Here is a 14,735-nt window from a genome sequence, read left to right on the forward strand (position 1 = left end):
TAAGTCATTATTTACCAGTTATATGACTTATCAGAAAGGGAGGAATAATAAAATAAGATGAACAAAAATTATTTTTGTTGCTTTTAGACCTCACCATAATTAATAACCCAAGATCAACAATCTTTTGGAGTATTACTTTAAGAAATTAAATATCCAAAAATCCCTTAAATCACTTAAACAATAAAGTAAAATAAAACCAACCAGAGCATGAATGACAAAGGATTAGCAAGTACCAAAGAAATGAGATCATCCTAAATTTTTAAAATATAGAAAAATATTTACTATAAATGTTGGAAATAAATCCAAGTATAATTATTTTAATTTAAATTGAATGCAGGAATTATCTCAAAAAAAAAAAAAAATCCAAGTTGCTGCTTCCCAGATATACCTACAACTACTTTGAGAAAAGGAAAAGGGCATGACTCAAGATACTATTTACTTTCTTCTAATAGAACTTTCATGATATAATTCAGTCTTGAGGTTACAAATGACCTGAGATCCATTAACAAATTGCATTTACCACTTAAAATTTAAAAAGGAGTCTTTCCTTATTTAAAACACATGCACACACAAACAGATCTTAATCTCAGGCACAGCAAGAAAGAAACTGATTACTAAACCAACAAATACTATGAGTTTTCAACTCAATAAACATGAGTATTATAGTAAAAAATTTCACACCAGTTATTTCTTTTTCTGATTTAGAGATACTTTTTACATGTTAATAATTGTTTCAAGAAACTTAATGCCAAATTAATTATATATAGAGAGAGAGAGATTCCAAATATTCTTCACACATTCAACCTATACAGAGATTTTGGCATAATGGCAAAGTCACGAAGAAAATCTACACTTTTACTGCAAAAGACATAATCTTTACTGGTGCTAAAAAGACATAATCTTTACTGGCGCTTAAACAAAGAGGTAGCTAAAAAGTGCCACCATTTCTCTCAAATGTTATCATTTACATAACACCTTAAAACACACTCTGATTTGGGAAAAAAATTATTCTTCCAAGCAGTTAAGACAGATTAATCTCATCTATTTCATGGTAGCAAAATCTTCCTCAGATATTAATAACAGGCAGAATTACTTGAGTTTAGCCTTTCGTCACCAGAGACAATTGCTACATCACTATGCAAACATGGTGAACTCATTTTATTAGTCAAATAGTTGAATTCCATTCAAGTGCACTTAACACAGTACTACACATTATAAATTGATTGAAATTAGAGAGATCTCCAATTGGAAATGGGGTTTAAAAAAATACAATTAATGCTGATTTCAAATTATATGTTTCATTGGTGTTCTAATGAAACATACAAAGCAAATGATTTGTTTCCAGCATCTCTGAAAGATTATCTAGTCCTTTAATGTATTAAAATGGAAGTGAGAAAATACACCCCTGAAATATAGAATCAGAAGTACAGTTTGAAAAATTGAAACTGATGTGATATGTTTAATTCAGATTATGGTTAAATGGTAAGAGGACAGCTCAAGAGTTGATGAAAGTTTCAAATTAGTCACATTTGTTGAAAACACATAAATGCAGGTGGCTGTAATGTTTACACTGAGTCAGATTTTTTCAAATCTATGTATAATGTAAGTCCTAAAAAATTCATAAAGACTAATTTCTTAAAAACTGCTGACTGTTGAGGAAAATCCAAATGGATTACATCTAAAATGAGGCTGTTCCTTCTCCTTGTGTAAAATACTTTTGGAATTCATAACACAAAAACTATGCACAGGAAGACATTTAGACTTGTCAATCCTTTTTTAAAATGGAGGGACTGTTGCTCTTGAAAATTTTCCCTGTATTTGCTTTGCTTTCTTCAGAGTCTTCCTTTTCTTTCAAGAGCTCTGATATAGATGCGTATCAGCTGTATATGTTAATAACTTATTTGCCTGTTCCCACAAGTGAAGAGGTGGCTTTGTTAGACAACAGCTTGATCTTTATGTTTTACTTCTGGTAGGATTCTCTAACTTTCGCCTGAAGAGCATCACACGTCTTCTTGGCATCGCCTAGAAGCATGGCTGTGTTAGGTTTGTAGAAGATTGGATTGTCCACTGCAGCATAGCCAACACCTAAGGACCTCTTCATAACAATGACCTAAGAACCAAAGATTAAGTGAGATGGTGTATTTAACAGACCTGGCCAGGACTTGTTCTGCAAACAAACATTGCCCTGCCCTGACTTTGAACAAAGCAGGTACCACTACTAATTCTTTACTACAAAGACTTAAAATACACAAGGAGTAGTTTTAAATGCATGTTTACTCTGTATTAACTTTAATTATTTAAATGTGCCCATACTCTTATATCCATTAGAGAAAAGGTCATGTTAACAACAGTATATCTCCAAGTGATAAGTGATTTTTTTCCTCAGTGCTTTTCTCTATAAAGACTATGTATAACATTTTCTAGTCAGAAGAATAAGCATCTTTCTCTGAATGGGCTAAAGAGAACAAATTTAGTGCATAAGCTTCTACTACCCATCCTAAGATAAATGTAGTTGAGTGGGAAAATGGTATGATTCTTAGTCCATTGCTTTAAAGTAAAGGATATGAGACAGAAAGGATATAAGACAAGAACCCAAAGAGCAATCTAGTGTGTCACAGAACAGAGCTAATTACTAATAGAATGCTTCCACGAAGAAAAATGAAGGGGTAAGTCCATCCATCTCTAATACTGATGTGTTCTAGACATTTACAATTACACGGATTGTGGATGTTGCTGTCCTGTTGAATATCAAGTCAATTCTTCATGAAATGCAAAGCCTTTCTACGGTCTTTTAGGACACGCATTCTATTCAAAAATGGAAGCAGAGCAAATTTATTCATGTTCCATATACCATTGATACAGTAATGTACCCTACAAACTCAAATACTGGTGATCGATGCAACTGTCCATATACACATGAACAAGTGCACATCATATCTACTCACTCACCACAAATACTATGTTTAAAATTCACACATTTACAATAAAGAGAGACAAATTAAAGGGAAAATATACGTTACGTTATAATGATTCTTAAAATGCAGATATGACTTGAGAGTGTAAAGAGACTTGCCCAGTCGGGGCAGAGGAAAATTTATAAGCGTTTGCATTCTCTACAATCTAGCAATTAGCTTTTTCAGAAGTAATGTGCTGTGAGCAGGGCTTGCTTCCTTCCATGTTATTATTTGGTTTTCTAAATCACCCTTCTTCTGTAAACTCCATAACATACAAATTCCCTTTCAAAAAACTTAAATGAAAAAATGTGCTCATCTTCGTATGTGAAGGCGATGATACTGACTCACTGTCCTGGAGGGAAGCCATCTGCTTCACTGGACTCGGCCTGGAATTCAGCCAGACTCATCCCAAAAGCTCACAGGTCCTTTTTCAGCTGTAGTTACAGATTGTGTTAATCCATCCAGATAATCTCTTTTAGTTCTAATCGAGATCAGGGCATTCACTCAGGTTCTCTGGTGACCACAGAACAGACAGAAGCTGGATATAGAGAGCTGGACCCTAAATCTACTCTAACTCCTGAGCCTGCTAAAAGGCATCATCATTTCTCATCAAGTGACCAAGGAAAGTTCTGTGTATGTGTTTTAAGAGACCTTTAATTATTAGAATGAAACACAAGTCTGAAACTTTACCTGCTTTGATTTCCAGACCTCGAGGACTGGCATGCCTGCAATAATAGAGTTGGGGTCTTCTTGAGCCGCTGAATTAACAGTGTCATTAGCTCCAATTACAAGGACCAAATCAGTGTCTACATAATAAAAGAAAATATAAAAATTAAAAGGGTCACTTTTACTTTCAGGCAAATTATGGTGACCTGACTTTATAACAACAACAACAGAAGCTAAAATTTACAGGACAAGCACTTGTGCTAGGTATTGTACAAAGAGCTTTATCAGAGAGGTTCAGTAACTTAGCCAATGTCACATAGCTTAAAAGCAATAGGTCCTGCATCTGAACCTGAGCACCCTGACTGGAGCTTGCATTATTATGCTTTCCCTCCCCTCAATGGATCTACCTAATCTGACTTTATAGCTCTTTTATGATCCCAAAATGATCTTGCCGGTAACATTAAAGACCTGCACTCCCATAAATGGGCGCTGAATTTTGTCAAAAGCTTTTTCTGCATCTATTGAGATGATCATACGGTTTTTCTCCTTCAATTTGTTAATATGGTGTATCACACTGATTGATTTGCGTATATTGAAGAATCCTTGCATTCCTGGGATAAATCCCACTTGATCATGCTGTATGATCCTTTTAATGTGTTGTCGGATTCTGTTTGCTAGTATTTTGTTGAGGATTTTTGCATCTATGTTCATCGGTGATATTGGTCTGTAGTTTTCTTTCTTTGTGACATGGATAAAGAAGATGTGGCATATATATATACAATGGAATATTACTCAGCCATAAAAAGAAATGAAATTGAGTTATTTGTAGGGAGGTGGATGGACCTAGAGCCTGTCATATAGAGTGAAGTAAGTCAGAAAGAGAAAAACAAATACCGTATGCTAACACGTATATATGAAATCTGAAGAAAAAAAATGGTTCTGAAGAACCTAGGGGCAGGACAGGAATAAACATGCAGATGTAGAGAATGGACTTGAGGACACAGGGAGTGGGAAAGGTAGCTGGGACGAGGTGAAAGAGAGGCATGGACATATATACACTACCAAATGTAAAATGGATAGCTAGTGGGAAGCAGCCACATAGCACAGGGAGATCAACTCGGTGCTTTGTGACCACCTAGAGGGGTGGGATAGGGAGGGTGGGAGGGAGACACAAGAGGGAGGAGATATGGGGATATATGTATATGTATAGCTGATCCACTTTGTTATACAGCAGAAACTAACAACATTGTAAAGCAATTATACTCCAATAAAGATGTTAAAAAAAAAGATCTGCATTCCATTTCCAACTTTTAAAATGACTACTTAATATGCAATTCAATGTCTAAAAGAAAATGGTCTAAGAGTCTGTACTATATTAAAGCTGTGTCCATAATTCCTGGAACTGGCAGGTTTCACACATAATTTAACAACAGTGAAATCTGAAAGGGGGCATAAAATTAAAATGGTCTAAATTCCCTCTTTAAGGATCATAATATAAGGTACCTTAGAACTCTGCCAAAAATGCCATGTGAATCTAGACATACACACAATTTCATTATTTTTCTCTAATAAACAGTACTTTTCAAGTTTACAGTGGATACGTGCCAGAGGGAACTGGTTTAATTTTAACAAACATGATCTTGGGCCAAATGTCATTAGCATTCAACATCCACCCAGTGACAGCCACAAAGTCCAACACCTTATCTAGTGAAGTCCTAGTACTTTAAAGAAAACAGAAAACTACTTACTGACCATGAGTTGGTACAACTGAAAACCAGTAAAATCTCAGACACTGGCAAGAATCAGACACTAAATCATCAGCAGAAGCAATTTCATAAATGAGGAACCTGAGGTTGAGTACCTAGTTCAAGGCCACAAGCAAATGAGACTCAGGACCTGGATTCCAAAGCCAGGTCTGTTCCAAATCCCTCTGCAATGCAGTCCACTGCACTGACTCCCAAGATTTTCACCATCCTTCAGATCTCCTCAGAGGGAGAAAATGACCCATGCTGCTTACAAACCTGTTGCACCTTTTTCAGTACTGTCTTTCGCTTATTTAATTTCAACTGCATCCTTACTAGGAGCAGGTTACTCTTCATCTGACTAGTAGGTCTTCAGTAATCCCACAATTTATGCCCTAAGACTGGAATCACTCTATTCATAGTAAGAACACCTAAACTTCACCATTATCCCCATCACTTACCTGGGAAATCATGGTTGATCTCATCCATCTCCAACACAATATCATACGGCACCCCAGCCTCAGCCAGCAGCACATTAAGCTGACCAGGCATCCGGCCTGCAACTGGGTGAATTCCAAACCTAGACATGAAACAAATGAACAGCTGGCCTTACTTGATGGGCCGAAACGTACAGAGACCCCAATATCACCTCCAAATCTGCACACTTTGTTCTTGGCATCTCTGCTTCTCCTGGTACTATCTGATCTCCACAAGCAGGAATAGAATCTGTCTAGATATACGGTCAATCTACAAATAGTAAGGTTTGGAGATTCAAGATCTCAGTATATACAAACTGTAACTCCTCTCAAAAAACAAAGTGTGACTTTAGAACCTGACTCTTCCATATATGTTTTAAGTTCAATGAACTCCCAACAACATTAATAATATCACCTTACATTTAATAAGCACTATGTTCTCTCATGATACTTTATAATTTTTGAATCTTTTTGAAGTCAGCCTGGAATTAAACGTTTGCCATGAAAAACACTGTCACGCACATAAGTTAAAGGCCTACATTCAGCGAGTAATATGCAGCATTGCTCCACATCACAGAAGAAATGTGATAGTAACACGCTGGAGTGTTTAAAAGGCAGAGGAATACACAAATCAGATATCTGCTCTTTTATGAAGGCCAAAGAAACTGAAGCATCAGGCAATTTCGTTCAACCACAGCCATAATGGGATCTCTGAAGTCATGTAATCCAGCCTCTTGCCCACAGTATTGATCTCTGTCTCCCCAGCACTGGGCACAGTCCGTAGCACACAGGAAGGACCAAATAAAAGGTGAGTGAGTGAGTGAATGAATGAATGAATCCAGTGAAGAAATGCATTTTATACTACCTCTAGGCAGGGATCCATCCAACCTCAGCTTAAATATCTTCAGTGACCAGAAACTAACTCCATTCTAGCTCTATTCCATTACTAGAAAATCCCAATAACTATATATATATATAGTTATATATATAACTATATATATATAGTTATAGATATATAGATATCACACGCTCATTATATTAAACCAAAAAGAACCCTCAACTCATTGCTTTCCAAGGTCTGTAGTCTGAGGGTCTACTCCCTCTTTCACATGTGGATTCCTCTGAGCTAACCTAGGATGCCTATTAAGCAAAACATCTTCAATTCTTTCAACTGTTCAATGACTGACAGGACTTCTAGACTCACTGCTGTCCTAGTCACCTGTTCCTATATTGTCACTGTCCAGCTCAAACCTCAGTCCCCCACCGTAAATACAATATGCTGGATGTGATCTAGATGCACAAGGCACAGCAAGAAAGTCATACCCTCAGGCCCCTTTCAGAAGCCTAGGTCTGTAACAGCTCCCACACCACACTGCTGGTTTTTATCACTGACAGTTATGTAAGATGCCCTATTGGAACTCTACTCAGTGCTCTGTGGGGACCTAATTGGGAAAGAAATCCAAGGAAGAGGGGATATATGTATACGTGTGGCTGACTCACTTTGCTGTGCAGCAGAAACTAACACACCATTGTAAAGCAGTTGTACTCCAAAAAAAAAAAAAAAGATGCCCAGTTACTTTTCACAGGAACTGCTGCCAAGCCAGATCTCCCCACTCGTAACACAGTCCCTGTTAGGAACAGATTAAAAAAGCATAGGAATTGACCCCTCCCAAAGGCAGACCTGAAAAGAGCTATAAAATGGCTGTTTATATTGTCCAAAAAACTGATATATGGTTTTCTACATCTTTGAATGAAGTTAATGAAGATAATCTGATAATGAAGAGCCTGAATTACTGGGGAGCTTGTAATTGGAAAACAAGATATCAAATGATAGGTTCTCTTTAATCAATTTTTTTTTAAATTTATTTTTGGCCGCATTGGGTCTTCATTGCTACGTGTGGGCTTTCTCTACTTGCGGCGAGCTGGGGCTACTACTCTTCATAGCGGTGTGCGGGCTTCTCACTGCAGTGGCTACTCTTGTTGTGGAGCACGGGCTCTAGGCACAAGGGCTTCAGTAAATGCAGCACGTGGGCTCAGTAGTTGTGGCACGCAGGCCCTAGAGAGCGCAGGCTTCAGTAACTGTGGTACCTGCGCTCAGTAGTTGCAGCTCGCGGGCTCTAGAGCACAGGCTCAGTAGTTGTGGTGCACAGGCTTAGTTGCTCCACGGCACGTGGGATCTTCCCGGACCAGGGATCAAACCCGTGTCCCTTGCACTGGTAGGCGGATTCTTAACCACTGCACCATCAGGGAAGTCCCTCAAATTCTCTTTTATACAATCTTCATTCTGGGACCGCTGAAAGTTCCTAAATAATCAACTTATGTTTAAAAAACCAGAAACTCAGGGCTAAAAGGAAACAAAACAGTTATCTCTAGGTGGTTGTACAACAGATAATCATTTTACTTCTCCTCTATTTAAAAATGTTTTCCAAATTTTCTATGAGAATGAACAATTTTAGGGTGGGAAAAAATTAACTTCATTTAAAATAAATTAATACTTCATGCTTTTATATTGTGATATAATTTACAAATTTCTTATATATTATTTCATTCTATCCCTAATCATCTTTAATAATCTCCATCAAGAATTAGAATTTAGAGCAGCTGATTCAAATCCAGGACTTAGTTAAATAAACTGGGCTTTAGAGCTACATTCCTGTACCTTAAAAAAAGAAGAGAGCAAGAATATATATAAGAGGGGCTGCTGGCATATATTCTGGCACAATGACTAATACTGACTCTTTGAGATGTGCTATACAATTTGCACAACTTTTTTAGTATAGCTAACCTGTAAGTCAAACTCGGGTCTTTCTGCCTCAAGAGTCTTTTCACTACTATACAATATAGGCAGTATAGTCAAGCATTTAAGAGGTGTTTTTGTTTAGTTAGTAGCTCAAGTTAACTAGTTACATGATGCTCAGTAAGTTACTTAATAGCTCCCTCTCTCTCAATTTTCCCATAGAGTACTAACCAGCTGTTATTACAAGCCCACATCATGCCAAGGGCTATATTAAACTCTGTAGAAGAGGTTTGAGAAATACCTATTTATCTCTGCTTAAATGGGTGAAACAAGGAATTCTAAGAATCCAATTTACAGTGTTGAGAAAAACTGAGCACCCAGAAAGTTTCAAACAATACTATAAGCTATAAATTTTTTTTAATTTAATTATTTGCATGGACATAGGAGAAAAAAATGTCTCTTAGTACACAAAGTACCTGCAACAATGCAAAACATTTACCAGCACCTCTTAAATGATGGGGAAGTAGGTTCTGAAAAATTACTAGGGGTAGGAGGTAGAATGAACTGTATAGAATGGACTATTAATAATCTAAGACTTTTTAAAATTTTTTATTGGAGCATAGTTGATTTACAATGTTGTGTTAGTTTCTGCTGTACAGGAAAGTGAATCAGTTATACATATATATATATATCCACTCTTTTATTTATTTATATTTATTTTTGGCTGTGTTGGGTCTTCGTTGCTGCGTGCAGGCTTTCTCTAGTTGCGGTGAGTGGGAGCTACTCTTCGTTGCAGTGTGCAGGCTTCTCACTGCAGTAGCTTCTCTTGTTGCCGAGCATGGGCTCTAGGTGCGTGGGCTTCAGTAGTTGTGGCACACGGGCTCAGCAGTTGTGGCTCACGGGCTCTAGAGCACAGGCTCAGTAGTTCTGGCGCACGGGCTTAGCTGCTCTGTGGCATATGGGATCTTCTTGGACCAGGGCTCGAACCTGTGTCCCCTGCACTGGCAGGCAGATTCTTAACCACTGTGCCACCAGGGAAGTCCCTCCACTCTTTTTTTAGATTCTTTCCACAAACAGGCCATTACAGAGTACTGAGTAGAGTTCCCTGTGCTATACAGTAGGTCCTTATTAGTTATCTATTTTCTATATAGTGGTGTGTATATGTAAGACTCTTCTAAAAGGCATTTATCATCTCTTCCCTCAGTGGGCTACCTACAGTTTTTTTTTTTTATTGAAGTATAGTTGATTTACTACTTTAATTTGGTGAGAATAAAATTAATACATAAATAAAATTAATCATTTTTTGGAAATGTAACAGTTCAACAGTTAAGTAAAAATTTTTAAATGTTCTCTAAAAACAAGATTTTTTTTTTTTGGCTAGACACTGCTATCCTAATGTCATTGTCTGTTCCAAACCAGGGTTTTTAATCACTCCTGAAAACAAAAGAAATGAGGCAAAATACTGACAATTCATGTTCATACTCTCCATGCAGTTAACACAAACTATATTCAGCACTACTGCAGCTATTTTCAAACTGCCTCAAGCATTTGAGGAAAATGCTTTTTTGGAAAGAAAGCATTTCCAAAATGTTACACAGACTCTTGAGTTGAGATGTCTACTTTAAAATTTTAATACCTTTACAATGGCAATAAGATAAAACATTTGAAAAAAAAATTTCTCCAGGCACCAAACTATATGCTCATTAAATGGGAGTTATTAATACTAACCCTCAATCCTGAACATGAATGTCATTTTAATATTTTAACAATATAGAATTTTAAGCATGAATATAAAATATAGAGAGAAAAATGCAGTATATTGAAATAACCAAAATATACTCCTAAGCCTGCTGATTACATGAATGTAGAAAAAGAAAAGGCATGACGAATGAAGTTTCAGAGGTGCTTGATTTTGTAAACAAGCATCACAGTCTCTAGTTCAGGACTTTTAAACCTTTCTTCAATGATGGGGAGGGATGAACAATCCCTTAGGTTCACAGGAAATAACAGAAGCAGTAAGAAAAAGACAATAACAAACTCAGAGAAGGTAAAGCTCACTTACATGTAATAAACAATTGAATTGTAAAAAAGAGGAAAGACTGAGTTTGTGTAATCCTTACAAAAAGTGAGAAAGAAGGCAGAGCACAAAGCAAACTAAATGCGCATGAAAGGATGACATGGACCTGGGTCTTTAAAGGCACGTATGACACTAAGGTGTATAAAGAAAGTAATTTGAACATCAAAATAAATAAGGATAGGGCTTCCCTGGTGGCGCAGTGGTTGAGAGTCCGCCTGCCGATGCAGGGGACGCGGGTTCGTGCCCCGGTCCGGGAAGATCCCACATGCCGCGTAGCGGCTGGGCCCGTGAGCCATGGCCGCTGAGCCTGCGCGTCCAGAGCCTGTGCTGTGCAACGGGAGGGGCCACAGTAGTGAGAGGCCCGCGTACCGCCATAAATAAATAAATTTAAAATAAATAAATAAGGATAGTCATGGATTATAACCCACTGTGGAAAGTGGGAATTCATGAGTCAAGACCGATAACAGATTCATAAGTCAATAAGGAAAGGATGAAAGGAAGGAAGGGAGGGTAGGAACACTCTCCCCTATAGTGGTAGACCATCAACTGATAAATGTAGTGGGGTTATAAGACCACCATTTTGCCACCATCATAATAAAGTTTGGTTCAGATAAAAATCAGCAGCAGTACATGCTCAGTCTAAGGAGTAAAGCTTGAATGAGGAGCAGGATTCTGCAAGGTCTTAAAGAGAGCTCAACAGAGAAAGAAAACAAAAATCAGTAAAGACTTTCAGTGCTTTCTCTGACAGCTACTTTATTGAAATTGATCAATAGTAAGTAGTTGTTAGAACATCTGGATACTTTGCTCAATGGGCATTTGGTTAAGTGGGCAGAGTCTGTATTTCTTTTTCTCCCCAGCTAACAGTTCCTTATAATACCTAATAAAATAAATTACCAAGATTAACAAACCAAATCTCATCCAAGAAGAACTTAAATTGAAACTAATTTTTTACGTATTTTAAGGCACTGTTTGGTATACACAAAATATTTGGTGTACAGAATATTTTAACTTTATGTTCTTTAAATATCAAGTGGGAGCAACAGCCAGCTCTACCCACCATGAGCCCCTCCCATCAGGAAACTGGCACAAGCCTCTTAGAGAGCCTCATCCACCAGAGGGCAGACAGCAGAAGCAAGAAGAACTACAATCCTGCAGCCTGTGGAACAAAAACCACATTCACAGAAAGACAGACGAGATGAAAAGGCAGAGGGCTATGGACCAGATGAAGGAACAAGATAAAACCCCAGAAAAACAACTAAATGAAGTGGAGAAAGGCAACCTTCCAGAAAAAGAATTCAGAATAATGATAGTGAAGATGATGCAGGACCTCGGAAAAAGAATGGAGGCAAAGATCGAGAAGATGCAAGAAATGTTTAACAAAGACCTAGAGGAATTAAAGAACAAGCAAACAGAGATGAACAGCACAATAACTGAAATGAAAACTACACTAAAAGGAATCAGTGGCAGAATAACTGAGGCAGAAGAACGGATAAGTGACCTGGAAGACAGAATGGTGGAATTCACTGCTGTGGAACAGAATAAAGAAAAAAGAATGAAAAGAAATGAAGACAGCCTAAGACACCTCTGGGACAACATTAAACGCAACAACATTTGCATTATGGGGGTCCCAGAAGGAGAAGAGAGACAGAAAGGACCTGAGAAAATATTTGAAGAGATTATAATCGAAAACTTTCCTAACATGGGAAAGGAACTAGCCACCCAAGTCCAGGAAGCACAGAGAGTTCCATACAGGATGAACCCAAGGAGAAACATGCCAAGACACATAGTAATCAAATTGGCAAAAATTAAAGACAAAGAAAAATTATTGAAAGCAGCAAGGGAAAAACGACAAATAACATACAAGGGAACTCCCATAAGGTTAACAGCTGATTTCTCAGCAGAAACTCTACAAGCCAGAAGGGAGTGGCAGGACATATTTAAAGTGATGAAAGGGAAGAACCTACAACCAAGGTTACTCTACCCATCAAGGATCTCATTCAGATTCGAGGGAGAAATCAAAAGCTTTACAGACAAGCAAAAGCTAAGAGAATTCAACACCACCAAACCAGCTCTACAACAAATGCTAAAGGAACTTCTCTAAGTGGGAAACACAAGAGAAGAAAAGGACCTACAAAAACAAACACAAAACAATTAAATATCAAGTGGAAGAACTAAAGGCACAAAGAATGTGCCCCATCAAAGGCAGAGATTCTATAATTAAATTCAGGGACCCTCATGTGTCATTATTTTTTAATAATGATGAAACAAAATAATTTCCAAAAGAACACATCTTAAAATCAAAAATTTTAGTTTGAAAAGGTCATTTCACATTATGGAGGTTCTTAGTAATATAGTTAACATATCAAATTGCATTAATCAGCTGATTTGTATTCAAAGTTAATGCCAATCTGTATTTCAACTGTCAATTCAAGTCAACATTCAAAATTAATGCAGGGTTGTTTTCGCACATCAGGAAAAGGTACTCTATCTTCTACCACTGACTAGATCCAATGATAAAACTAAATAACTAGATTTAGTTCAGGGAGTTGCAGCTTAAAAGGATCAGAGGGCACTTGGATAAGTTTCCAGAGAAACACAAAATACCTAACAACTTAGAAAATAACATGCTCTAAGTGAAAAAAGATAAATTGGCTAGAAAAAGAAAGGCAAAACTGATTTTCAAGCAGACCAAATAAAACAGAAGTTGACCAAATATTCCTCATTTTCATTAAACAGAAGAAAAGAAAACAGTCTTCAAATGCAAGAGAAAGAGTTGCAATTAACTTAAAAAAAATACTTTCTGTCAACAATTAGAACAAATCTCCTAGTTAGGGAAAGTTTCAGGCTTTTCTGTGGATCAGGCAGAGACAGGTTCATTCATCTGAGCTGACATACAAACCACCAATTCAGTACAAAATGGATTCAAGGGGATTTGACAAATAAATGTAAAGGATGGTTGGCTGGCAGTGGACATAGTCAAGGCAGTTATGATAGCTGAGACAGCTCTTCATTCATGGGAGGAGGAGGAGGGATAAAAACTACTAGTAAGAGAGAGCAGCAGCTTTGGTGGAACTGAGGATTCCCAGAACAGCTGCAAGACATTGCTCTACCTCAGTCCTATACTACTAACTGCAATGAATGTGCTCTTTTGAGATCTTCATAGTAAATCTTGGACACCAAAAATTTCTCCTAGGGCTTCCCTGGTGGCGCAGTGGTTGAGAGTCCGCCTGCTGATGCAGGGGACGCGGGTTCGTGCCCCGGTCCGGGAAGATCCCACATGCCGCGGAGCGGCTGGTCCCGTGAGCCACGGCCACTGAGCCTGCACGTCCGGAGCCTGTGCTCCACAACGGGAGAGGCCACAGCGGTGAGAGGCCCGCGTACCGCAAAAAATAAATAAATAAATAAAATTTTTTAAAAAAATTTCTCCTAATTTCCCAATCTTTCTGAGCATCAATAAGTGCTTCTTGTTTCCCCCAGGTCCCTTCCTCTCCCCAAAACCTTATTGGTGAGGCTTAAGAAAGACTAAGAGTCACTGTGCTACATGACATTTAAGGTCTGTACAAGCTTCCTATTGCTGATATAGCAAATCACCACAATTGTAATAGCTTAAAACAACACAAATTGATTATAGAGGTCTGACATCTAAAATCAGTTTCTCTGTGCTAAAAAATCAAGGTGTTGGCAGGGCTGCACTTCTCTCAGAGGCTCTGGGAGAAAATCCATCCCTTGCCTTTTCCAGCTTCTGGAGGCCCCCATTCCGTGGCTTGAGGCTACATCACTCTGACTTCTGCTTCCATTGTCACACCTCCTTCTCTGATTCTGACCCTCCTTCCTCGCTCTTGTAAGAACCCTAGTGATTACATGGGCCCACCCAAATAATTCAGAATCATCTCTCCAGCTCAGAATCGTCACTGAATCTACAAAGTTTCTTTTGCCATATAAGGTAACATATTCACAGGTTTGGGGGTTTCGGAGGTGGGTATCTTAAGGGCCATTATTCAGCCTACCACAAACTCCCTTTCCAGTCCTAAAATTCCATGAACCAGAGATTCTAATTTAGCTGAGTGAACCAATACACACTTT

General features: G+C 38.0%; 1 protein-coding gene across 5 annotated transcripts in view; it reads right to left on the reverse strand.

Moving 5' to 3' along the window:
* Window positions 1-214: 214 nt before the first annotated feature.
* NNT (nicotinamide nucleotide transhydrogenase) overlaps window positions 215-14,735 on the reverse strand; it is a 95,337-nt gene continuing 80,816 nt past the window's right edge. For all 5 annotated transcript variants that reach the window (XM_082836079.1, XM_082836081.1, XM_082836080.1 and 2 more), the window contains 3 exons: window positions 5,824-5,942; window positions 3,645-3,760; window positions 215-2,110 (listed from right to left, as the gene is read on the reverse strand). In XM_082836079.1, the coding sequence (XP_082692205.1) occupies window positions 1,961-2,110; window positions 3,645-3,760; window positions 5,824-5,942 (385 nt within the window). In that variant the 3' untranslated portion in view covers window positions 215-1,960. The remainder of the gene's footprint in view (window positions 2,111-3,644; window positions 3,761-5,823; window positions 5,943-14,735) is intronic.

The sequence above is a fragment of the Leucopleurus acutus genome (assembly GCF_964270905.1).
Source record: "Leucopleurus acutus genome assembly, chromosome: 3".
Classification (NCBI taxonomy): Eukaryota; Metazoa; Chordata; class Mammalia; order Artiodactyla; family Delphinidae; genus Leucopleurus; species Leucopleurus acutus.